Raw genomic sequence first — 23,653 nt, forward strand, 5'->3', positions numbered from 1 at the left:
GCTCACTTTTTGAAATCCACCTGCCTTGATTGCACACAGGGACTGCAATCACAAAACACAGGTTTTCGGGAGGCAACCTTGAAGAGCAACCAGTGTTGGCTTAACTCTGCTCCTGGTGATAACTACAGAAATTATACCATTGATTTCAATGGGAACAGAATTAAGGCAACTGTAAGTACTTCTGGAAATGTTACTCTACATTTTTAATCAATTGTATTTAACTATAGCAGTTAATAAAAAAAACCCCAAAAGATAAATAATAATAATAATCAAGATCTGACTGTTTAAAAAAAGGGGAAATCCTTTAAAATCATGTAAAATAAAAACTGCTTTTTTGTAAACAGGCAATACTGAGTAAGCAGGAATTCATGGTCCCATTTAGATGTTAATTGTAGCTGGATATTCGAATGAGGATTGGTCATAGGCCTAAAACACCTAAATACTTTAAAATATATTCATAAATAATCATTCTTTATACATCATTATTGTTTCTTACTGCATGTCAAAAACATGGACTTCTGTATTCCCCAAGAAAGAAAAATGAGGGATTACTTTTGCTTTTGGCATGGAAAAGTAAAAATAAAGAACTAGCACCACCCTTAAGGGAGCGCATGGAATACTACCAAATTGTTCTTTATTTGCCTTAGCTTTTTTTTTTTTTTACAAAAGTCTTAAATATAGGTTAATATGTAAACACTGTGCACGCACTGAGAGTTTGATCCTGGCCTGTTGAAATCAATGGCAAATTTCCCATTCACTGCCGTAGTGCAAGATCAAGCTCCGAGTTAGTACGGTACGTACAAGCCTAAGTCATTGAGGGAGCCATGGATTCAGGAAAGCAAAAGCTCAGGTGCTCGTTTCAAAACCAGTTGCTGGAGGAATCAGACTTTGCGCCGAAAACCTTCCTGCACATGTTGGAGTTTTCTTGATGGAGAGGGTATTCATTACCTGCCAACAGTTCTGCTTTCCCTCTCCTTGCAGTGTACCGTCTGCCAGATGGTAGACTTTCATACTTAGTCACGTAACGCCTGTAAAAAAAGACACATGGTGGTCTGGCATTAGCAAATTTATGCAAAATCTGTACCCTGTAGGTGAGGCTAGAGATAAACACTTTACATACACACTTCCACAATATGCAGGTATAATCAGAAGATGTTTTAGTATCTGCAGAGTAACAGATACTGTTTTCAGAAGATTTCCTGGAGATCCTCAAGTTCTCTGAAGATCCTCTTATTCTTCTCCTCTCAGGCTTACCATCTTTTGGATCAGAAAAGCCTGAATGGAAATCTGGCACAGGCTCTGCAAATGTTATTGCCCTTAGGTCTTAGCAAATAGGGATTAGGAGGGAGTAGTAAACCCCGCTTCTCACATGGCAATGCAATTACTACTCTATGGCTACTGGAAAGCATCTTTTTTACCTTCTTGCGCAGATGTTTAGCTTTCAGGAAAGTTGGTGCCTTAATAAAGTATCATAGAACGTGACGGCTGCAAGAGCTTAACACGCCAGGTACTTCTGCTGACACTAGTAAATAGCAGATGATGAAGAAAACTTTCCACGTCAGCTAGTTTATGGCTATGCACTTCCTCTCTCAACAGTGTAATAGAGAACTACTGCTGGCAAGGTTTCAGGTCACCATCGGAACTGACTGTACGTGAGGAGACCAGTGTCCTGCCACTTCAGTTAGTTTACTTGCAAAACCAAATTAGAAAATTGGACTAAAGCGCACGTTCAGAGTAAGTTGTGATCTCCAAAAAGGTCCCTTCTGAATCTCAGGGGTTCAGGAAAGAATGGGTTAGCAGAGAGGTTGGTGCGTGTAACAGCCTACACTGCACCTGGCTGTGTTAGGCTGCAATTTGGCCTCTGTGGTTAATCTCTAGTGGTTGTGAACACCAAAAGGTCCAGATTCAGCAGCTGTCTGGAAGGACACCTCAGAAATTGTGGGCTCTTAGTTCTTACCTGAACGGAGACTCGACTCTGTCCATCTGCATGCAGACTAAAAACGGGTACTGTGAAAACTGCACCGTGGAGATGAAGTCTAATGCTGTTTCTACTTCCAAAGTGGTTTCCATACCAGTTTTTACAAAGAAGGAATCCACCTCTGTGTTACCAGCTATAAACATGGCTACCCTGCAGATAAATCCAGGAAGTACAATTAATTCAAAACACATTAAGAAAGAGTAAATTAAATTGCAAACAGTCCTACTATCCATTCATAAAAACTGCCCTCAAAGGAGCCTGTTCCTCAGGTAAGGGTATATAAATTAGGATGAGACTAGTGGGAACTGGTATTACCCAGGTGGAAATGAAAAGAGAAGTAGAAATATTCTCCCATGCACGTAACTGTTACTTAATTTTAACTCATCTGCAAGGTCTTTTGTATTTAAATTCTTCTCATTGGGACTACTGGGGCTCGGAAGCCTGAGCTCTCTACAGCTATAACGCGTGCTGGGAGTATCTCACCGGTTCTGGACGCTGGTTTTGGATTCCCTGTACCACAGGCTGAATTCCATCCCTCCCGAGATGTCGATGGCCAGGCCGCCCAGGAACTCCGTGCTGGCCCTCGGCCCGGACTGCAGCTGAATCTCCTAGAGGCGTCAGAAAGCACAGGTAACCCCCCCATTACCGACTGCAGATCTCAGTGGTTTCCTTACCCATTTCGTACTGCGATCACGCCACTTGTCATTTTGCAGGAACAAAAAAAGGAATAGAGGGCTTTTCTGAAAGGGTGGACAAAACACCCCGATTGACCTCACTCCCTTGAAAATGGGGTGAAGCTAAGGCGAGGTGCCTTGCGTCCTTCCTCTCTCCTCTATGTGCCAGCTGGCATAACTTCTGCAGGGAGTATCACCACAAGGAATATCATGGCCTCTGTCTCCAACAGCTACCACACAAGCCCCATGGAGGCTCTGCTGGCAGTCCAGCTAAATCAGACGAAACTCCTCACTGGAGCCCCAGCAATGGTGCAGCACAGGGCGACTTCTTCAGCACGCCCAAAGGCAGCCCCGTACCGGCAGTGGGATGCACAGTGCTGCGAGCCGTCGCGCAGTGGCTCCGAACCCACCGTAGCGCAGGAGCTACGTCTTCAGTGGCTGGGTGGCCAAACCCATAAGCTAATGCCCCTTAAGTGCCACAGTGAATTTGCATTTAATGGATTTTCCATCAACCATCAAGTGCGCCCACGGCTTCTTGAAACCTGTACGGCTGGACTGGAAATGCATCATGTGGAGTCCGTTTCAGAAGTGATAATATAGCTCAGGGTTATGGCAGTTCATTACTTTTAAGTTTTGACAGCCAGCCAAGATTTTAAGATTGGCAATCTAACTCACTTTATATAGTTGTCCTGCTTCCCTAAGAACTAGTGGATTAATTCACTGTTTTAAAAGAACCATTAATTTGGAAAGAGTTTATTTTGAACATGTCCCTTGAGTACAGAGCACTTCCTCTTCTCTCCCAGCTGGTTTTCTCCCTCCTCCTGGGTTTCTGTGCCTTTGGTATTCTCAGCACCTGTAATGTTGCAGGCATTTGTAGGATGTCTGAATGCCCAATTTCCTCCCCGTTTTTGATGTCCAGGCACCTTAAAAGTCTCTCCTCTCTTCTTAGCTATTCAGTAGCCCAGTGGTTCCAGCTAATGCTGTCCCAAGATTTAAGAAGCAAGCAGAGACACTCTGGCTTCCTAATCTCTATAGCAAGGAGCAACATTTGAGGAGGTTTTTATTCAGAGCCTGAATAAAAAAGCTTTATTCATTAAAGTTTTCCTGCCGTAATCGAGGACTTGGGTAAGTACGGTGGCTGTATATGGTTACTTCACATTTTAGGGTAAATGAACAATCTCTGAAACAATCTCCTTGGCAGAACCAACTTGGCAGTCAGTTGCTACTGAAGTGGGCTTGAGATTTAATGTAAGAGTTCAGTGGGTTGGCTGCAGCTTATAAATATAAATATAAACCACACGCCCCCAGCAAGTGTGGTCACAGTGTGCTCTGATTTCTTATTTCTACTCAAGTAAAAATAACGGCTTGGAATTGTGGTCTTTCTGAAACCAAAGGGAGTTTTTCTACTGACTGCAATGGGGCAAGGAATACTTTTCTTCTTGGTCTGTTTAGGTGTGGAGACAAAGCTTGTTTTACTCCATTTTACTTTGCTTTTAAATGGGACTGAGTTGGTGGGCAGCTGTTAAGGAGCGAGAAGGTAACAGTATACATTCTGGCAGAGACACGTACACACAACCACAGGAGCAGATATTTTTAGATGCATTGTCAAATTGCACCTAAAAATATTACAGTAGGCTTTGCAATGGCTGCACAATTTAAGGCTTCAAAGGCTGCTTAGAATTAAGTCAGGTTTGTCACTGAAACCAGCAGAGAAGCTAAGGAGCACTTGTCTTATGTTCATCTTATTTCCTTATTTAGAGCTCAGTCCTGTCTTTTGCCTCATGTGCAAATCCAATCCAGGTTGATGGGAGGTGTAAATCACAGAGACCCAGCCTCCTCAGGGGCAGTATTTTCCTTTCCCTTCCTATTTTAAGCTTTGTGTGTCATTTGCAGGGGAAAATGTGACCCGAAAGATCATAATCAGTAGTTTGTTACCATTTAAAATGCTGAAACGTGCTATGTTTCAATTAAAAAAAAAAAAGGTTTCTTTATGTACTGCACTGACAGTGCTACCGTAATGCAACACAGAGATGTCTGAAACAGGCACTTCTTTGGGAACTGGCTATCTTCCACTGGGGTCTGTCTTTCAAATGGTTTCTCTGACCTATTAATACAGTATTTAATTTCTCTGTGCTTCTGGCACGTGTGTTGCCTAGGAGAAATACTAACACTACTGAACTTTAATGCAGGTGACTTAGGAGTCTCAAAAACAGTTTTATGAGAGCTGTTTATTTTATAGAGGGAATTATAACTTCTGGGTGGTTATTCTTAGCCCTCAAACAACACTGTGAGAACTGGCAATGGCTGTAAAATAGACTCCAATTTCAGTTTATGGAGTTATCTGAGAAAACATGTTACAGATGGTGGGTGGGAGTGTAAGCTTCAGATGCAACATTATTGACTTGGAAATCACCTCTCCAAAATGTGCCTGTTGTGATTACTGCAGTTGTAAAGTTAATGAAAAGAAGCTATTTTCTGGGGGGGTGGGGAGAGGTATTTGGTAGATTTGACAGCACTTTTAGTACAACTCAGTTTCAGTCTTTCTGTGCAAAATGATCCTTATAAAGAACAATAAGGGAACAGAACTTTTCCAATATTTAAAAATCACTTTTCTCAAAATCAGGCTGTACCAATGCAAAAATTGCAACCCAAATATTACATAAGCTCTTTTCTGACAATTCAGTTGCCTCATTTTTAAGTTCCAGTCTTGGCTTCCAAGCCATCCCTGTGATGTTTGATCTCAACCACGCTGTCTGTATCTTACATTTGTTTTTTGCCTGTTCTGAAATCACACTGCGGCCAGCTTGGCACACTGAGTTTTGGTATCATAGAATGGGCGCTATTTCCCATGCCTGGTTTTCTTCTTTGAAAGAAGATAAACCCACGTTTGTCTTGGTTGTATGTACTGTATGAATTGGTAAAGGGGCTTATGTTCTGGGCAAGGCCTGTCCATGCTGGCCAGGGAAAGTGGAGGTAGTACTCAGCTATCCAGAAGCTAGATTAATCATGGCTCTCCTGCACTTTCCTCAGTTCCAGTGTTCCCATTCTGACAGTGTTTTCTGGTACAGCTGTAATCACAGTTCAAGAATTTGACAGGTGAAAGCATTTCTAACAAAGTTCAAACGGGTTATGTGGAAGTGCCCAAACCATGTTGATGTTGCTGTTGACTTGGAACGTAGCTGTAAAACCATTCTGAGAGTGACGTGCTGTGTTTAAAACACAGCGCAGCCTGAAGCTGTGTTCAGCAGTGCTTTAAACAATTTTTGCCTTTGTGGGGTGTAGAGGTAAGAACAAGTGCCTTTTTGGTTGTGAACACACGTTTTTGGTTGTGAACACACGTTTTTGGTTGTGTCCACTGCTTGAATCCCAAAGAGCTTAGGCAGCAACTGTGCTAGTGGCAACCCATGAGAGAAAGCAGGGTGGGATCCCGTCTCATCACGCTGCTGCCTAGGCTTCCAGAGTGTCAGTGACTGACCGAAAACGTTACACCCCAATATTGTTAAAAATGGCACGCAGTCCCAGCCCTGGTGTGCCCCAGACTTTTGTCAGGTTCTCCAAAGATGAGCAGTGGAGAATCTGCTGGCTGGCAGAGCTCTCAGGGTGCCCAGCCAGCTGCTTCAGCCAGGGTATGTATGGATCTTGGTGCATGCACAGCAGTTGGAAATACTTAGTTCTGTAAACACCATGCTTGTATATTCAGGACTGGACATGATTATCTTTCTCACCTTTGCAGTCTGTTAAATAGGTCATGGTAAGGATTTTGCCCATAATCTGCATGTGAACTGTAAAGCATTGTTGGAATGAACTTTAGTTAGCCAATTTGTGCACTACATGGGAAGCCCTCTAGATTATAATACTGTTAATAAAGGGGCTGAGCTGGGTTCAGGATGGGGACCGCTGTCATGTGCAGGCGGTGTTTCTGTCTAATTTTCATCACAGTGGATATTCTCATCATCTGCATTTTATTTTGCCGAGAGTTAAAGGGGAAAAGTAAAAAGTAAAGTTCGAGCCTGCAGATGTTTCATGAGCTGAGTGCTGCTGTTAAATCCCCAGGTTCTAAGGAGATCCCTGCTTGGGAAGAACAAAAATATCAAACTAAATGCTGGCCATGCACTTTCAGACATATGTCTAGATTTTTAGTCCTCCAATAATACATTATGTAGCTTGTTATATTTGTATATGCGTCTATACTTAAGCATAAAAGTAGAGACCATTTGGGGTGACAGTTGCATAAAAACTCTGTAATCCTCATTTTAATTCCTGGTTTTGCCTAGCAATAAGCATTTGAAATTTGGACCTCTTAGAGTTGTTCTTTGAAGGTTAGTTACCTGGGAAAGTTTGAGTACCAGTGATTCGTTCATTCAGGACCTGACAGTTATTGCCTAATTGGACGTAAGATCTCTGGACAACTTGTGAAGAGGAAAATTTAGGTGGTCACATGGGACAATACTACAAGAAACCATGGGAGGGGAGGCCATAGCTGACAGCAATGTGAGTTTTCTACAGGAAATTCAGTTGGATTTGCTTTAATTCAGCGTTACTTTTTTTTCTAGAATGATAGATGTTCTCACCTTTGTTCTAGATTGCTTTTCATGTAATTTCATTCTGTTTTTTAATACCTGTGACTTTTCTATTGCTCCCATAGTAAGAGAAGCCTAGGTAACACTGGTCAGTTTCATCAGCACTGAAAAGAAAGCAAATAAGATGTCCTGCAATAATGGTATGGGGGAGGGAGCATCTGTGCTTAAGAGACAGAAAAAGAAGCAAACAGTGTGCTATTAGTACCTGTGAGTAATCTGTCAGGAGGAGAAGTCCTTTCACCACGTTAATGGGATCTCCAGTTGCTGAGAACATTTTAGACATTAAATCACCATACCCTTGGAAAAATGTAACTGGCCTGAGTTGGACATCGAACAGAATGGCTGACATGCCAGCAAAGGAATCCAGGTTTTCCTCGCCTTCATCAGGAGTCGCAGCTATTATGGACTCCAGACCTTGAGCTTCAATCACCACCTAAGAAGCAACAGCGATACAGAATCAATGAAAAAACGCTGCCTGACCCAGGCTGTTAAAAACCCTACGCATTTTCTTAATGTCTAAGAGCCTAACTCTAATTTATGTAGTTGTACTTTAAAAAGTATGAGGTTAAGACTTAAGGGAACTAGGTAGAGCAGCTAGAAAAATGGAAAATAAAATAATCTCATGGCATGTTTTTTTCCCTTTAGATGCAGGCAGAATTTGCCCATGTGCAGATCACAATCCCAAGCCTACTTTCCTTTCAAACAAATTTTCCTTTATTCATATGACTATTTTTCACAGACCTCTGGGAGGAAAACCCAAAGATGTTCCACTGCACAATTTTTGCCCTGCAGAAATTTAGGAGGATTATCATATTGAAGGTACTTGCTAACGTTAAGAAAAGTCCAAAAGAGAGGCATCTCATTTAAATCTCTTTGATTTGTACATTTAATCTACTCCTTGTATTTCCATTCTATGTTATACCCGAAATACAGGACTTGATTTTACAAACTCGCAAGGCTTTTACCAATTACATCAGATAAACAGTGTAGGCTTTAACCAGAGACAGAATTCGAGATATATACAGAACAAAACACCTGTCTTTTTGGTTAGGGCAAACTTGTGCCTCAGTGGCTGTTGTTTCTTTTTCCCTTGTTACCGGCTTGTTCTCTGTCCAGTGCAGCAAAACTTATGGTCTTAAGCATTAGCTGAATTGATTTAGAAGCTCTAAGAAGAGGACCACATACTGGCTTAATTTTTATGTACACTGTGGCAGTTACCTGGATGGCATGTAGTTCAGCATTTCTGTCGAAAATATGGATGTTCATGTTACTTCTCCTTAAAATGCCAGAGCCCGAATAGAGGATGTCAAGGCTGTATGTGGATGATACATCAGGACCACCTTAATTAAAAAAGAAAGAAGGTACCTGTGACTAAACTAGTGGATTAATCAAATGTTTGGGAATACAAACAGGGTTAAAAGGCAGTTTCATGGTTACATACGTGTAATATAGCCAGAGTAGGCAGAGGAAGAGCCCATCTTGGAGAAGCGGTCATAGTTATGAGCACGCATGTCCTTCAGAACTTGCCGAATTGTTTTGCTGTGGTATTTCAAAACAAACATACAAACAAAAGCACAGAGACACAAAAAAGTTACGGTACCAAATGTATTACTGTTCTGTACAAATATCAAATTTGAGAGTGGGAGAATTTCCCAGTAGGCAAGAGGGTCTTCAAAACCCTTACATTTTCCCACCAAAAATCTGCCCTAACCCAGAGTCTCTTTTCCAATTTCAGCTACTCCCTGCAGTCATAGGTAGAAAGGCAAGCAAAGGTCTTGCTTGAAAATTAATGGTGTTAAGAAGAGATATTTTGATTATTTTCATTCTAGTGCTGTGATGTTTAAAACTTTTCTGGTTCACCAGTTCTTAAAATATAAAAGCAAGGGCCCCACCAAGAGAATTAAGACCAACATACGGCATTTCTTACAGTAATGCAAGTTAGATGCCTAATTCTTATTTGTACCTCTGAAAATGTGAATAGCTATTTAAATGAATGTCATTGAAATGCAGAGGTTTATTCTGAAATATCAACACTTAAAAGTGACACAAATATCAGGCGTCCTTTTATACTCTCCTTAAATTTTCCAGTAGTAATTAATGAGAACCTGTGTGTTCTTTGGGTTTCTGCAAAGAAGTAAGAATAAGCTGTATTTATTCATACTGAACTTAATGTACCTTGAAGGCAATTCAAAGTGAAGTATATCTTGGATCATGGAGAGCATGTACTTGGTCATTTCCAGAGGGAGTTCACCAATGGAGAGCAGGATGTTTTTCACTTCCATGTAGGATGGGTTACTGTTTAAGATGATAGCAGCTGCAGTGGTTCTCACTGTCTTTTCATGGACTTTACGATTCTGGTGGTATATCCTGTTCATTGCTTCCTTCACCTGGTCAGGAAACAGATGATTCAGTCTGTGCTCTCACAGTTGACTGGGCAAAGTACAGACTGGAATCTCGTTTATAATATCAGCTTAAGCGAGCTCCATAGCTAAGGCTAATACATAAGGATATATTTTCAGCACCCTGTTTTTCGTGGTCCTTTTGGAATGTACAAGACGTGTAGATCAGTGACCACATGGACAAGTGGGGCATCTATTATGTTCTCTCAGCCACAGTCCAAATACAGCCTTCCACACCGATTTTCACAACAAGGCTGTAGGAGCCCTAAGATCAAAATACTGTGGCAGTGGTAAGATCAAGAGAGAGATTTCCTTGACTGTTAAGGGAATACGTACTTTAAAAAAGTCAAGAATCTAATCTTGCAGTTTTAATTTTCTAAATAGTGGCTGTGGTGGTGTCATGTCCTTGAGAAGGTTGTGACACATCTTTGTTACAGATAAGTCCATGGAGAGCCATGTAGCCCCACTGACAGCATGGCCTCTGGCATGTTCATTGCAGAGCAGCACCGTGACAACCTCAGTCACAGCTGCCAGTGGCAGGTATGAAACAGCATGCAGGGTAATGCAGCAGAGGCAGGACATCATGTTCTGCTATTTTGTATGTCTTCTCTTGCTCTTGGAGGCTGCAAGGTAAGATGCAGCTATTTTTACCCTTCTCTTACTTCACGCATTCTCCCTAGCTATGTCAAAGCACAAGAAAGAACAAGGGTTACACAGGTGCCCAAGTGTTCCTAACATCTCCTGTACATCACAGAGAAGGCAGTGAGTGCTCTTGCAAAGGGAGCTGCTTTTCCCCGCAGACTGCCTTCCACCTTTGATGGCTGTGTGACTGTCCCAGTTTCAGCCAGGATAGAGCTGGTTTTCTTCACAGAAGCTAGTGTGAGGATATGTTTTGGATTTGGGATGAGAAACTGTTGATGAGGTGCTGATGTTTTGAGCTGTTGCTAAGTAGCCAAGGACAGTCCAGCTTCTCGTGCTGGCCTGCTAGCAAGGAAGGAGGCTGGGGGTGCACGGGGAGCTGGGAGGGGACACGGCCAGGACAGCTGACCCAGGCTGGCCAAAGAGATATTCCGTACCATATGACGTCATGCCCAGTACATAAACTGGAGTTGGCCGGGGGGCGGGAATGGCTGCTCAGGGACGGGCTGTCGATCACCGGGTGGTGAGCAATTGCTGTATTGGGCATCACTTGTTCTTGTACATTCCTTTGTTGGTATTATTATTGTTGTTATCATTGTTGTTTCCTTCTCTCTTGCTGTCCTATTAAACTGTTTTTATCTCAACCCATGACTTTTTTCCCAATTCTCTCCCCCATCCCACTGGGGGAGGGAGAAGTGAGCGAGTGGCTGCGTGGTGCTTAGCTGCCGGCTGGGGCTAAACCATGACAGTGACTCTGGAGCCAAAGACTAGCACTGGCAGACTGGGAGCTGGGATTTGGGATCTGGCAAGCAGGAATGTATAGGGTTTTCTGGCTGGAACTGAAGTGTGTATAATATTTTCCTGGAGGTAAAAAAACACGTATGTGGGGCATACCCAACTGGACACGTTCCTGTGCAACCTGCCCTAGGTGATCCTGCCTCGGCAGGGGTTGGACCAGATGATCTTCAGAGGTCCCTTCCAACACCTACCATTCTGTGATTCTGTGATCTTTTAAAAAGAGTGGGACTGACAAATGAACTCTGTTAATTTATACTTTATGTTTAATACAGTCTCTTGCACTTCTTTTCTTGGGCAGTATATTTTCTTACCTCTTTGGTGAGAAGAGAAGGATCATATCTCTGTAAGGCAGTGGCAGCAACATTGCTGATGGGCCCTTCTTCTGACTCGGCGTACTTCAGAAGTAGTGGAATCGCTTCGGGAAGGAGTGCATTCTTCAGTGCCAGCAGGTACATCCTCACATTGTCATCTTTCTTAGCCTTCTCCAGTCTACTTAGAATCAGCCTTTTGGCTTCTACAACAGCCTGAAGAAAATCAACAGCATGTTTAAATGGTTGTCATAAACCTAACTTTTTCCCTTGCAGAAGTAGGAGGGGCAGGGCTGAGTTCTAAGAAAAAAACAAAAAAGCATGTTTTTGTTTCAAAGCATTATTGCACAGGGTTAGCAAAGGTGTCATTTGTCATCTGTACGTCAATGGCTTCCTTCAAGCATAACCAAAGTGGCTATACACACAGTGACACCTGGTCCATAGATTTATCATTTGCTAGCTGCTCCTGCCCTGATTCAGGGACCTCACAGGTCTTACTTGAGGGACCAACATGTCCCCACAAAAAAAGACAAGGGAAGTGTTCTTTAGTACTTCATAACATAATGTTTTAAGAGTGCTTGGCAATTAAGAGGGGAAGGAAAAAGGGATTCCTAAGGGCCTTCAGGTGCTCTGCATCTTTTCAGCAGTGTGCTGCAATCCTGAACAGCACAGATCCAACGGGCAGCAATGCCTTGTCCGATCATCCTCGTCCTCTACCACCAGCATCTACTCAGTCCATGGTCTAGGTGATGGCCTTCCTTCTGGGTTGTTCTATTCACGTCTGGGGCAGAATTGAGAACTTGAACCAATGAATTTTCTTCACAGAGCTGAAATAACCTAAGGTGACTGCAAATATTAAATAGGTCCTGAGTTTGCCAGTGTTTCTCTGAGGACATGCAAAGCTTTTGGACAAGGGAGTACAAGTACTTCTTCTGCTGACAGACTAGGCAGTGAGAAGAAGTTCTGTCAAACAAGGGCAAACTGGGAGAAATCCACAGAAATAGGAGGAGACCAAATTAAAGCATAAAGCTGACAAAGTAGATGTCATTATTAAAAAAAAATCAAAAAATCCTGTCTCTATCAAACATAGGAGTTTATGGGTTTATTTTAAAACAGGGGGGAATATGGTTCCCGTGTCCCTTATGCTCTCCCAGTAACATGAGCAGGGATCATTCATGTGTGTTGCAGACCAGAATTTGGCCAGCAGTGAACAGCAGATACTCACTGGAAGCTTGCAGCTTTCTCTGTCACACAGCTTTCTGATGAGCGCTCCCATGACAATGACAAGAGTTTCTCTTATTTCTTCATTTGCGATATCACCCTTGAACATAGCCTGTTATGCAAAAGCAATGCTGTTAGCCTCTCTGTGTAAATATGATGAACCACAGTCTATAATGGGCTGAATACACTCCCTCATTTCCTGCAAACATTAGTGCAATACAAAGGTAGTGATGACCACAATGGCCTGGGCTCAGGCTAAGCAGAGCACTGCTCTAGCATTACACATCATAACTGGTTGCCATTTTTCCCTTGAGTTACATTCAGTGTCTCAAATAGTAGATTCATTTTGAAGCTATGTTTAAAAAAAAATAAAGAGTATTAAATGGTTACAGGACTTTGATAAGGCAACAGTCAAACAATCCTCTAATTGTTTTGCTAACAATCAGAATTATGTTTGTTTTCCAAGTAGTAGATCCTGATAATGTTTTACAAAGTGAGTGGGCTTTCAGTCTGGACCTACGAATTTTTGTTGTTTCCAGGCTATACGCTACTGGCACACTTAAAGGAACCCCTGGAAGGGATAAAGAAAAGAAAAATGGAAACAGCAACAGTCATTTCTTCTTCCCTTCTGCTTTGACAGGGATGAGGCTCAAGGGTATTAACTCCATTGTATTTGTTTTGTCCTTTGACTTACAGTTAAAGATTTCAGGAGCATTTCATTGGGGTGAGAAGCAAATCCACAGGCATACAGGAATCGCTCCTGCAGGGTAGAAGTGCTTGCATCCTTAAAGTCAAGAAACTCCAGTATGGCCTCCAGTGATGCTGGGGTTTGAGCGGAGGTTACAGCATCCACTATCTGTGGACTACAAAGATGTGGGAATGACCATAACATTGTAATGAGCTAGAAAATGATGAAAAGACTTTGCTGCATATAGAAAGAAGCTAATGTGCTTAAAGATCTCTTCATTGCAGGTAAGAGGCAGAATTTTTTACTCTTATTGGAAAAAAACAAATTTTTTCAGGGACTGAAAAGTCCCTGAATTCTTCCACCTCAAAATGGTAGATGAACTCCAGAAATTATTCATATCCATGGATAATAATATTTGAATTTATGCAAATATGGGACAAAAAAGTATTGAAAGAACAGAACTATCCAGAGTGTCTTAAAGTTTACAGGACAAGGTTGTAAATGGAAAAAAGTGTTTTATTTCCACATAAACAATGGCAACTAGAGAATAGGCTTCTACACTACCTGAGTTACTCTTGTTAATAACTGCTATTACTTGTTTGCAAGATCCTGACTGTATGGTGGAACTCGGAAATGCTTTCTAACTCCGAAGTCTAGGTGCACATGCTGTTCACACCCAAAATCTAATATTAGGACAATATCCAGGCATGAACCATCCCCTTTACTGTATTTCCATTTGAAGGAAACAAATGGACAAGACAAGAACAAGTTATAGAGTGTTTCAGAGCAAATAGTCGGATTGAGAACCTTTGGGTAAGCTACAAAGCATGTTTGCCTTGCATTGTAGATACAGTCTTGGTGGCTGAACAGTGTGCTGCAAATACATTATACTCCAAGAACAAACACAGTTATTAAAAAAAAAATCCTTTTCCTGTATATACTGTTTTTGCATTGCGAGGACATCACCAGTCCTAGCAACATGCAAACCATGAATCTGTTTGCATGCAATTTGCTCTTCTGCAATTTTAAGAAACTTAAACCTTTTGAAAGCTTGTTCATGATGACTTACAGAAGTTCTTTATTTTCACTTCTAATAATCTGCAGTATCTCATCTTTCGTAGCTTTTCTGATGTTCTGAATGAAGAACAAAAAGCTTCTTGCTGCTTCAGCTTTGGAAAGTTTTTCAGGATACATATGCTCTCTGATGCTCTGCCAGTGTTCAGAAAGCTGAAAAATAATTCACATTATGTCAAATCTCTCAGATTGTGGTTTCATTTCTCAAAATCAGACTTACTAAATGCAGATATGTGGGCCAGCTATTGCTCAAATTAGCTGAAATCCAATAGATTGCTGATCCTTTAGCTAAGTAGTATTTAATTTATGATTTCCCAGCACAAAAATCTTTGGAACCTTTCTATAGCTGTCTCTCTTCCAACACTTAGTATTTTCCTGATAATGTACATTGCCTTAAATGCAATCTATTTTGGAACAAAACATGATTATTTACACTGTAACTGGAATAAGGTGAATTCTCTTCTTTTGCAAATGTACTGTGCTTTCTGGTGAATAGAGTGTTTGCCTTCTGTTCCTATTTTCTTCTAAGTTAGTTTCTTTAAAGTGGGAGATGCACAATCCCCCCTTCAAAAATTAATCATGTTTTCTTAGAAGGAGGTAATTTTGTAAGTGGTTAATGTGGAACAGGAGTAAATGTCCCATAAGTAATTCCCATTTCTTATTCATAAACCTGCATAAGATGGGGATGGATTTGTGGTTATTGTACAAAATGATAGGTAAGATGGTATTAGAACAGGTAGTGGCTTCTTCATATGTTGTTGCTGTATGTATTCCACACACCATATTTTTGACCTGAATGAGCCAACATGGTACCAAAGCACCTGTATCTGTCCTTCCAGCAACACTCCCAGAAGAAACTGGTGCAGGTATTTTGACCTTTCCTCTCTCACTTGCCTTTGCCTCTGTTATCTCAAATTATCGAGAACATTCCTTGGTGAAAACTCAGCTGTTCTTTGCAGCAGTGTTTACTGCAGTTTTCCCAAGAGGGAAATAACACTAGCACCCATCTGACCCTTACTAAAATACTTCCCCTCTTCATGGGTTTTGTATTAGGCAATAACACTTGAACCTGCCAGCAAATAGAAGTATCATTCAGCAGTACAGAGTGCAACTTCCATCAACTGTAACAAACAATAATTAGGCAACAATGATTGAGACATAGGATATTTCCTGAGGATTAATGACCAGCTGGGAGGAGCTCGTGTTCTGAGGCACAGATGGGTCTGTTAAACTCAACTGGTGATTAGCGCTTAGCACCAAGGTCAGTGTGGCTATTATAAGCTGAAATTGGATAAACACGTGGGGCACTTTCTATTCCCTCTGTTGATGTTGCACCATAGCCCAGCAAAAAAATCTCTAACCTCATTAATCCTATATTTTCGTCTGTGCAGAGCCCAGCTGTGTGGACTGCTCTTGGTCAGCTTAGCTCATACCCTAGAGACTAGCAAGGTGGAATATGCAAGCTGGAGCCATCTCAAGCAAAAGAGTGGAGACCAAGTCTTCCTCTTTGCAGGGGTGCTCTAACGATTCAACTGGTACAAGGAGCAGCTGCCACCTCCTGCAGTGACCAGGACTTAAAAAACTAGCCTTCACAATTGACTTTTATGAGGGGCCTTGTTCTCCTTATGTGAATGTCAGGCAGTTTGGATTGAATACCCCAAGGATTCAGGGACAGATGCACACACTTCCACATGGCAACTCAGCCAAGCTTGGACACAAATCTCTCTCTGACAAAGAGATCAGACCAGAGGTCTTGTGGGCATTCTAGGAAAATTCAAGCCAAACCAATAGGTCCTGAACTGAGCAGGAGTTGGTTTTGAAAGTCACTGCCTGACAGCTGCTTTACCAACCTACAAAGGTTGGCTGCACAAGACACAAAAACCCACCTGAACTTCAGAAGGGGCAAGCATCCGTTCCTGTAGGAACCATCAGCATAAACAAAATATAAGAACCATGAGCTCTTCTGAAAAGACTGTGTTTTATGATGTCTAAACACAGAAATCTAGGCCTAAATTTAAACGTAAATGTTGGCCATAGCCTCACAGAAGCTAGTGCTGCCATCTGTGAATTGGGGATAGTAATGGTTATTTTATCAAATTCATAAAGATAGAGATAAGATCTGTTATGATTTAAAAAGGGTCTTGAAAACATAAAACTGTAGGCCATACTATGTCAGCATGGCATTAATGTATACTATGATATATAAGTACCAAATGTTATGTTGCTGCTTCGGATACAGTGTTCTGTTTATAGACTCCATCTTTTCATAGCAGTTACTGTAAAATACAGTGAGAAAGCAGGACTTCATTCTCATCATGCCATTAGGTTTATAATGACATAGCTCAGTCCCCAGGCAGTGCTCTGGAATTATACCCTGTGTTTGTTATCTTGGTCTGGAAATTATCTCTATAACTATTATGACAAACTCGGTTCCAAGTGACAAATTGGTCAGCACAAACCCTGATGGGCAGAGTCAGGTCAAAAGCACCTGTCCCTGCTTTGTTTAAGATCCCTTAGTGTTCCCTGCTCAGAACTACTCCAGCATACATGCAGCATCATTTCTATTTCATTTCCCCCAACACATTTTTTTGTCTTTTCTGTGGCTCAACAAGCATTAGACAAGATCAATTATTACAGTGCAATGCTACTTCCAAAGAACTAGCACAAGTTCCAATATAGTAAGGAATTTGTGCTCATAAGGAGTATCTCTGGAGGATTAAAATTATGTGTGCTGCATAGAAGCCTTATCTTGCGCATCAAAACCAGAGAATAATCATTAAATTCATGTTCATAGTCACTGCTAAATTAATTCCACAATGGTAATAGTATTAAAACTGTTTTCTAACAATCACTGTAGCAATTTATATTAGTTTATGATGAATAGCATCAGTAAAACAAAAGATGATGCATTTACAGTACCAAGCTTTTAGTAGTCTTTAGGTGTCTTAAATATAAAAAAACAAGGTGGTTTTTTTTTTTTCCAGGGGAAAAATAAGAACACTATTGGACTTGCCATGAATACTAAGGCCGCATTTTATACTTATAAAATATCTATAAAGTCTTTTAAATAAAATATTTTCTTCAGGGTCAGGCAGTAAGAAAAGGCCAGATATACTAGCAACAAATGTTTAGCCTGCCTAAGGAATGGCTCACTGCCTTTAATTTCTAGGAGCAGCTCAGCTCCTCCATGACGGAATTGTTTATAAACACTGGCCAACCATCTTAAAAGTCATTTCCCACTCCATTACCCAGAGGAAATAAGCTCTTGCCAACTCAAGGTTGGCAAAGATGAGAGAAAACAAGAGTGTGTTGTATTTTCTAGTGGTCTTGAGAAAGACTGCACTCAATCTTTGAAAGAGAGCAAAAAGTTGGTACTTTTAGAGGTAGATCTTAAAACACCCTTGTGTGGTGGAGCACCATTGCATCACTGCCATGCTCCCCACTCCAGGGTGTATTTTGTATTGTTACGTTAGACCTCTCCTAGTGGGCTGCTTGGACAGAAACTTCTTTCATGCTTGTTCTGCTCAGCTAACTGACCTGACGTCCAACAGGCCTGTGTTTACTTACTGAAGGACACTTTTTGCATTCGGATTTGACTGGCTCTGCTACCAGTGGTACAGCAATGTAACTGGAGTCCAAGGTCTTGACAACACTGGCGACTTGCTTCCCCGCGATCAGTCCAGGGCCAGCTTGTATTGACTTCAGTTCCAGTCTCTGCCTGTGTATCCATAGAGTGAAGACACTGTTAGAGCTCAACCATTAGAGAAGAAATGCAGAAATCATGGCAGGAGGAAACAAAAAACCCCTCCACAGACCAAAAATATAGAACACAGACTTATTGAAGTCTTATTTTAAAATGCTAAGAACATTGCAAGTCTATGGCTTTTTTAAGGTAACAGAAGTATCTGATACCAGCAAAATTACTGCTAGAGGTATGTGGCATAAAATACCTAAATAATAGACTTTCTAAAGTATGGATTTATAGCACCTGGTAAACAGCCTTCAGTAACCATATACATTCTGATATGTTTCATATATTTGTTCATAAGAAGATCTGGAAAGTGAGATTTTGAATGTACTTTTTTTTAATATCATAATATGGAGATGCCTGAATCATTTATCTTGTATGAGTATCTCCAAACTTTCAGTGTTTTAGAGTCTGGAGTCTAACACTGATCTAGGTTTCACTGTTGTTTCCTTTCTATGCAGCAGATTTTGTTTTCTATACTTCTGAACTTTCACATACTAGAAATGGAGATCCATTGGAAGTATTTCTTAAAAAATGAGGGGACACAGAAACAGAACACCTACAGAAGTAATGTGTTGCTTAAAATATTTTGGCCAGTTCCAGCTGTTTTCATTTAATTTCTTATGAATGCCATTATTTATTATTTGCAGTATGGTAGAGCCCTTAATCAAAGTTGGACGAGGTACCATAAGGATACAAAAGAGAACTAAATCCTTACCTGGAGAGTTTACAGCCTTAGATTTTGATGCTGTAAGACATACACATATAACCTGACTTGAACCACTAGTCCTACTATCACCAATGACAGTCAAATTGCCCAACTTACTTTGAAATTATTTTGGCACCTGTTTTTCGTCGGGAATTCAGAAGCAAAACATAATTTTCTTCTGCCTTAATGGATTTAATGAAACTGTCTTCCAGCACATAAATTGTGGCAGATGTGGCTTTTGTATTCACATCTAAAATCTGAAAATAATTAAAAAATGAACCAGAAAAAAGGGCTGATAAATAAACAACAGAATAGGAAAAGAGCTCACAGCTCCAAATCAAGGCAAAATTCGTAATGAAATAGAGCCAAATAAGGAAGGTTCATGTGGGTTGACAACATCTCAAGCTAAGCCTATAAACTAGGTTCTCAAGAATTCCTTCTGCAACAAGAAGCCACTCAGTTCTGCACTATGTGTTTCAAATTCAATATGTATCAGGGGATTCTATGAAAAAAAAGGGGATGAAGGGAAGGAAGTTATGGAGCAGGCTGCAACTGAGAAAATACCACACTTAGTTAAAAATATATTTTAAATAAGATGAGAAGCTTTTCCAGGGGAATGTTTTTTGTAAATAAGATTGTCATGTTCACACCCAGGAAGCAAAGCCAGACACCTTGCCTGATCTGTTTGTAAACAAGACAAAGTCTTTGTGGCAAGTGTGAAAATCAGGAATTCAGTCATAGTGTTAAGGTGGTTTATTAACAGAGCATGTGCTACCTTTGTACTTCTCTGAGCTGAGAAGGTCAGTTACTGATGCAGAGAATCCCAGTGCCTTCAGCATGTGTCCAGCCTGCACTCAGTAGTAACCTCTTAGAAAGGCTTTTACTAGTAGTGGAGCAGACCACTAAGGCCATAGTACCACTTCAGTTACCTCTACAGCACATCACCTACGTTATACCTGTGCATTAGGGAAGCCTTTGACCTTCCAGGCAAGCCTGACCAGGCTCCATTCGGGAGTCAGCAGCTTGCCTGGCATTTATTGCATACACTAAATGCTGTGGCTTAGCAGCTGGGAAAAAGGTTACTGTTGTCACTATGATTGTGACTGTATATAATATTTTCTTCGAAAGAAAAAAGAAGCCTCACATCAATGAAAACTTCAGTACAGTCAGGAAAAAAGTGCTGTAAATCTGCATAGAAACTAAAATATGTTATGGACGAGATCTAAAAATTATTGAAATCGGTGTGCTGTACTCTATGTCAGCTGAGCCAAGGTGGTTTACACAAGAGGCAAATCCATTGCCTGTTCTACCCATGGGTACTACATATGAAATTTGTACTAGTAATACTACAAAATGTACATGTAGAATTTGCTTTCTGTCATGCAAGAAAGGACTTTTGAGAAATGAGCAATAGCTGCTAAGAATATATTTTAAATAGGCAGAACAGATTTTATTTTGTTAAAGAAATCATACCCGGTTGTTGCTGGTAAATCCTTGTTTTTCTATTTCACAGGAGTCCAGGGCTTTTACTTTAGTCACTTGATCTTGCCGCACGTGGTAAGTAGTATTGCATTTCCCAGATATGTCCACCTTGAAAAAAAGAGTTAATTAGGTCAATTTCTTGAATTTATCTTTGGGACCCCAGAACACCTTCCACAGACAAACCATTTTCTCCACTGTTGGAATCCTGTACCTGAGATGCTGCACTGTTCGGGTTTATTTACCAGTTTTGAAAGTATCAGTGTTTCTAACTACCTGCTTTGGATAGGCAGGGATACACTTCATTAGATGGCTATGAAGGAAAGCAACAATGTTTAAACAAAAAAATTTAGAAACACTTGGCAGTTTGCACTATACTCATGAATTCAAGTTAAAGTCCAGCTTTGCTCATGTGGACAGACGTAGAAATTTAACACTGTAATCCAGGTAAACCATTGCTAACTTTGTGTGGATACTCTGTTTGATTTAAAATGGCCTAATCAATTGAATTGATCTTAGGAATTAACCAACTTCAAACATCAGTATAATCTCTTCAATAGTGACCTAGTTTAAGTTGGTTTATTACCAAATTCTGCTAAATTGATAAAAGCATTTTAAAATAAATGTATTTCACCCATTCTTTACATTAACTGCAGCAACTTGACTTGTGTCACCAGATATTCAGAAGACTGTCTTTATGTCCTTGACCTCAAATGCGATCAAAGGCCTGATTTCGGTCACTGGTCATTCCTTCTGAAGTCAGTGGGAGCCACAGGTCAGAGCAGACCAGGCTCTGCCTCTTTCTCTGCCAATTATCTTGCCAGATATAGCATCATACCTCACGGGCAGCACCAGAGTGCAGCTGTAGCTGGAAAAGGCTAGCCAGACCTCTCTTAATATTTTGAGTAAAACCAGGTTCATTTTGATACGAGTAGAAGGTTTTGACCTGTAGGAATAAAAAACAAGTATATAACAAATCTGGTTGAATGAGAAAGGAATAGTGAGGATCCTCTCTAGATAAAACTGCCCTTTACTTGTTTCTGATTGGGAAGCTGAATTTGGACCTGTTGCCCTTATGTAAGCAAAGTCCAGGGGCTACAGCACCTGACGATAACAGTATAAACATGTTTCAGGCTTCAGCTGTACAGTTTCAATGCAGTGAGCATCTTTCCTCCTGTTAATTAGAGAGAATTTAGAAGGGAAATGAGAAACTTCACAAAATTTCACAAGTTACTCGTTTTTCTGCATAATCCTCAAATAATCCCTCCCCACAGGGGCACAATATCTGTCGTACTTTAATCACAGGTTACAAAAACCCAGAATGAATCATAGGTAAATCACTGTTAGAATGACTTAAATGATGTGTCGAACACATCACAACCTTTGCACTTCATGGGTCAACAGTTGTGCTTAAGCCTCTCCTCTGGTAACAAGACTTTGCACCTCCACTTTGCATTCATGGTGCTTTAAAAGTGCACTTTTTCAGGAACCGTAAGTACAATCAGCATGTTATCTCAGGGCAACTGTGGAAAGTGAAATCACTGTGCCAGGGATGAAAGTATCACACCACAGAGAAATCATAAAAGGAGTGTACGGACCCTGTTACTTGAGAAAAAGCCCAAGTTTTTAATACTACATCTCAATCTTAGCGTGTGAACTGCTTAATGTATTTGGAGCAGATGTATTTTGACGGTGTTCTTCTGATACCTCTATCCTCATTTAGGGATGTGTACAGTTGGGAGCCAGTGCTGTCCTGTTTCTTTTTATGTTGTGTAAAACTGATGACAAGGCTAAGTCTGACAGTTACTGAGCAGGCCTGATAGCAGCTGCAATTCAGTAGGCTGAGCTGGTGGCCAGGGTATGTGCTCAGTGCCTATTTACAGCGGGAGGGAAAGATCCTGCCGGGATAGAGTGTCACAGCCTTGCTCCGCTCTGCAGAAGAGAAAAGGGAGTGTGACCTTCAACCTTCCTCCTTTCTCACTGCCCCTCTGCCCACATCCCACCTGCCCACTTGCTCGGGCTACAGAGGGGAGAGCAAAGCTCTTGGTCTAATGCTCCCGGCCACGAGCAACAAGAGGGTGAGGAAGAGTGGAGAGGAGGCAGGGGCAGCCATGGCGCAAGCCTTGCCGCTCTCTGGCCAGAGCAGTAGGCTGAGCACAAGGGGGCAAGTAAGCAGCTCCTCGGGGAAAAAGAGGGGAGATGGATTTACAGGATTCCCTTCCTGAGCAAGACTGGGACTCTGAGAGCTACAGTTGGGCATGGGTGCTCCTGCAATGGGACAGTGCTTCATTGCTCTCTCAGAGCAAACTGTAAAACCCAGTCACAGGCTGAGACACACCTGCTCACTGTCCCTTCTATTCAAATTTTTGGAGACAGTTCCCCATAGAGGAACAACATGAAAGGCTGTTTCAGTATCAAGCTCATTAACTTGGGACCACTGAAACTGCAGGTGACACTGAAGCAAATAAGCAAGCTGGAGAGGTGGGAAAAGCAGTCATGCTCAAGTATTTGCTAAGGGTTTAAAGTGATTAACACTGTTCCTCACAAACTTGGTATAATCTCCCTCATGACAAACTGTATCTCATTTTCTGCCTTCAGACCTTGGATAAAATCCTGGCCTCACTGAAATCAACAGCACAAATCTTACATTGCAATTGTGCATATATCTGCATGTGTACCCGTATGTTTGTGGCAAATCTGCTATTTACTTTGATGCTGTATGGTGTTCTCAATGCGCAAGAGTCTTGGGCTGGAAGGGCACCTTGTACAGGTAAATTACAGTCTGTTCTAAACTCTTGTGTTTTGTATAGAAAGATAGGACACAGTGGCTTATTAAGAACACTGAGAGGATAGTGAGTTGGTAAATTCTCCAAGCCTGTAAGAAAAGATTTGTCTCAGGTTTCCTCAGGGATTGAATTTTAAAAGACAGGGTCTTACTTTTCCACGGACTAACTCAAGAACTATGGGCCTCTGTAAAGCTTCCAGGTATTGTTTCCCGATGATCTTCTCTGTGCTTTTTCCTTTGAAGATGTTTTTAGCAGCTGGGCGTTCATTCACATTTTCAACTTGAACATCTCTTATCTAGAAAAATAAAAGCAGAGAAAATTCATGTAGAGAGCAGTCTAGCATCGACCTGGGGTAGGCTGCATAGACTAAATCACCTAATACATCTTTTTTACTTCTTCATTTCTGCTTCTGATCATTAATCTTCCATGATTATTATGTCTATGTTTTCAAAAGAAACCAGCACTCCCCACTGGGCAAATAAATGGCAGGAAAAACTTACTGTAAAGCTAAGTACCAAACCCAGTTTGTATTTAGCAAATGCTATGATTTGCAGCTAGAACCAAGAACTATT

At 41.1% G+C, this 23,653-nt stretch overlaps 1 protein-coding gene across 1 annotated transcript in view; it reads right to left on the bottom strand.

Annotated features, from left to right (window-relative positions):
* Positions 1 to 250: 250 nt before the first annotated feature.
* MTTP (microsomal triglyceride transfer protein) overlaps positions 251 to 23,653 on the bottom strand; it is a gene marked incomplete at its 5' end in the record, with an annotated part of 28,898 nt that continues 5,495 nt past the window's right edge. Inside the window, 16 exons of the mRNA XM_081999489.1 lie at positions 251 to 1,028; positions 1,958 to 2,128; positions 2,462 to 2,586; positions 7,438 to 7,665; positions 8,451 to 8,572; positions 8,674 to 8,771; positions 9,408 to 9,619; positions 11,380 to 11,592; positions 12,602 to 12,709; positions 13,292 to 13,460; positions 14,355 to 14,512; positions 17,927 to 18,077; positions 18,934 to 19,073; positions 20,290 to 20,406; positions 21,134 to 21,241; positions 23,233 to 23,376. Coding sequence (XP_081855615.1) covers positions 860 to 1,028; positions 1,958 to 2,128; positions 2,462 to 2,586; positions 7,438 to 7,665; positions 8,451 to 8,572; positions 8,674 to 8,771; positions 9,408 to 9,619; positions 11,380 to 11,592; positions 12,602 to 12,709; positions 13,292 to 13,460; positions 14,355 to 14,512; positions 17,927 to 18,077; positions 18,934 to 19,073; positions 20,290 to 20,406; positions 21,134 to 21,241; positions 23,233 to 23,376 — 2,433 coding nt within the window. The 3' untranslated portion in view covers positions 251 to 859. The remainder of the gene's footprint in view (positions 1,029 to 1,957; positions 2,129 to 2,461; positions 2,587 to 7,437; positions 7,666 to 8,450; positions 8,573 to 8,673; positions 8,772 to 9,407; positions 9,620 to 11,379; positions 11,593 to 12,601; positions 12,710 to 13,291; positions 13,461 to 14,354; positions 14,513 to 17,926; positions 18,078 to 18,933; positions 19,074 to 20,289; positions 20,407 to 21,133; positions 21,242 to 23,232; positions 23,377 to 23,653) is intronic.

This window comes from Phaethon aethereus (assembly GCF_964289735.1).
Source record: "Phaethon aethereus genome assembly, chromosome: 4".
NCBI classification, from domain to species: domain Eukaryota; kingdom Metazoa; phylum Chordata; class Aves; order Phaethontiformes; family Phaethontidae; genus Phaethon; species Phaethon aethereus.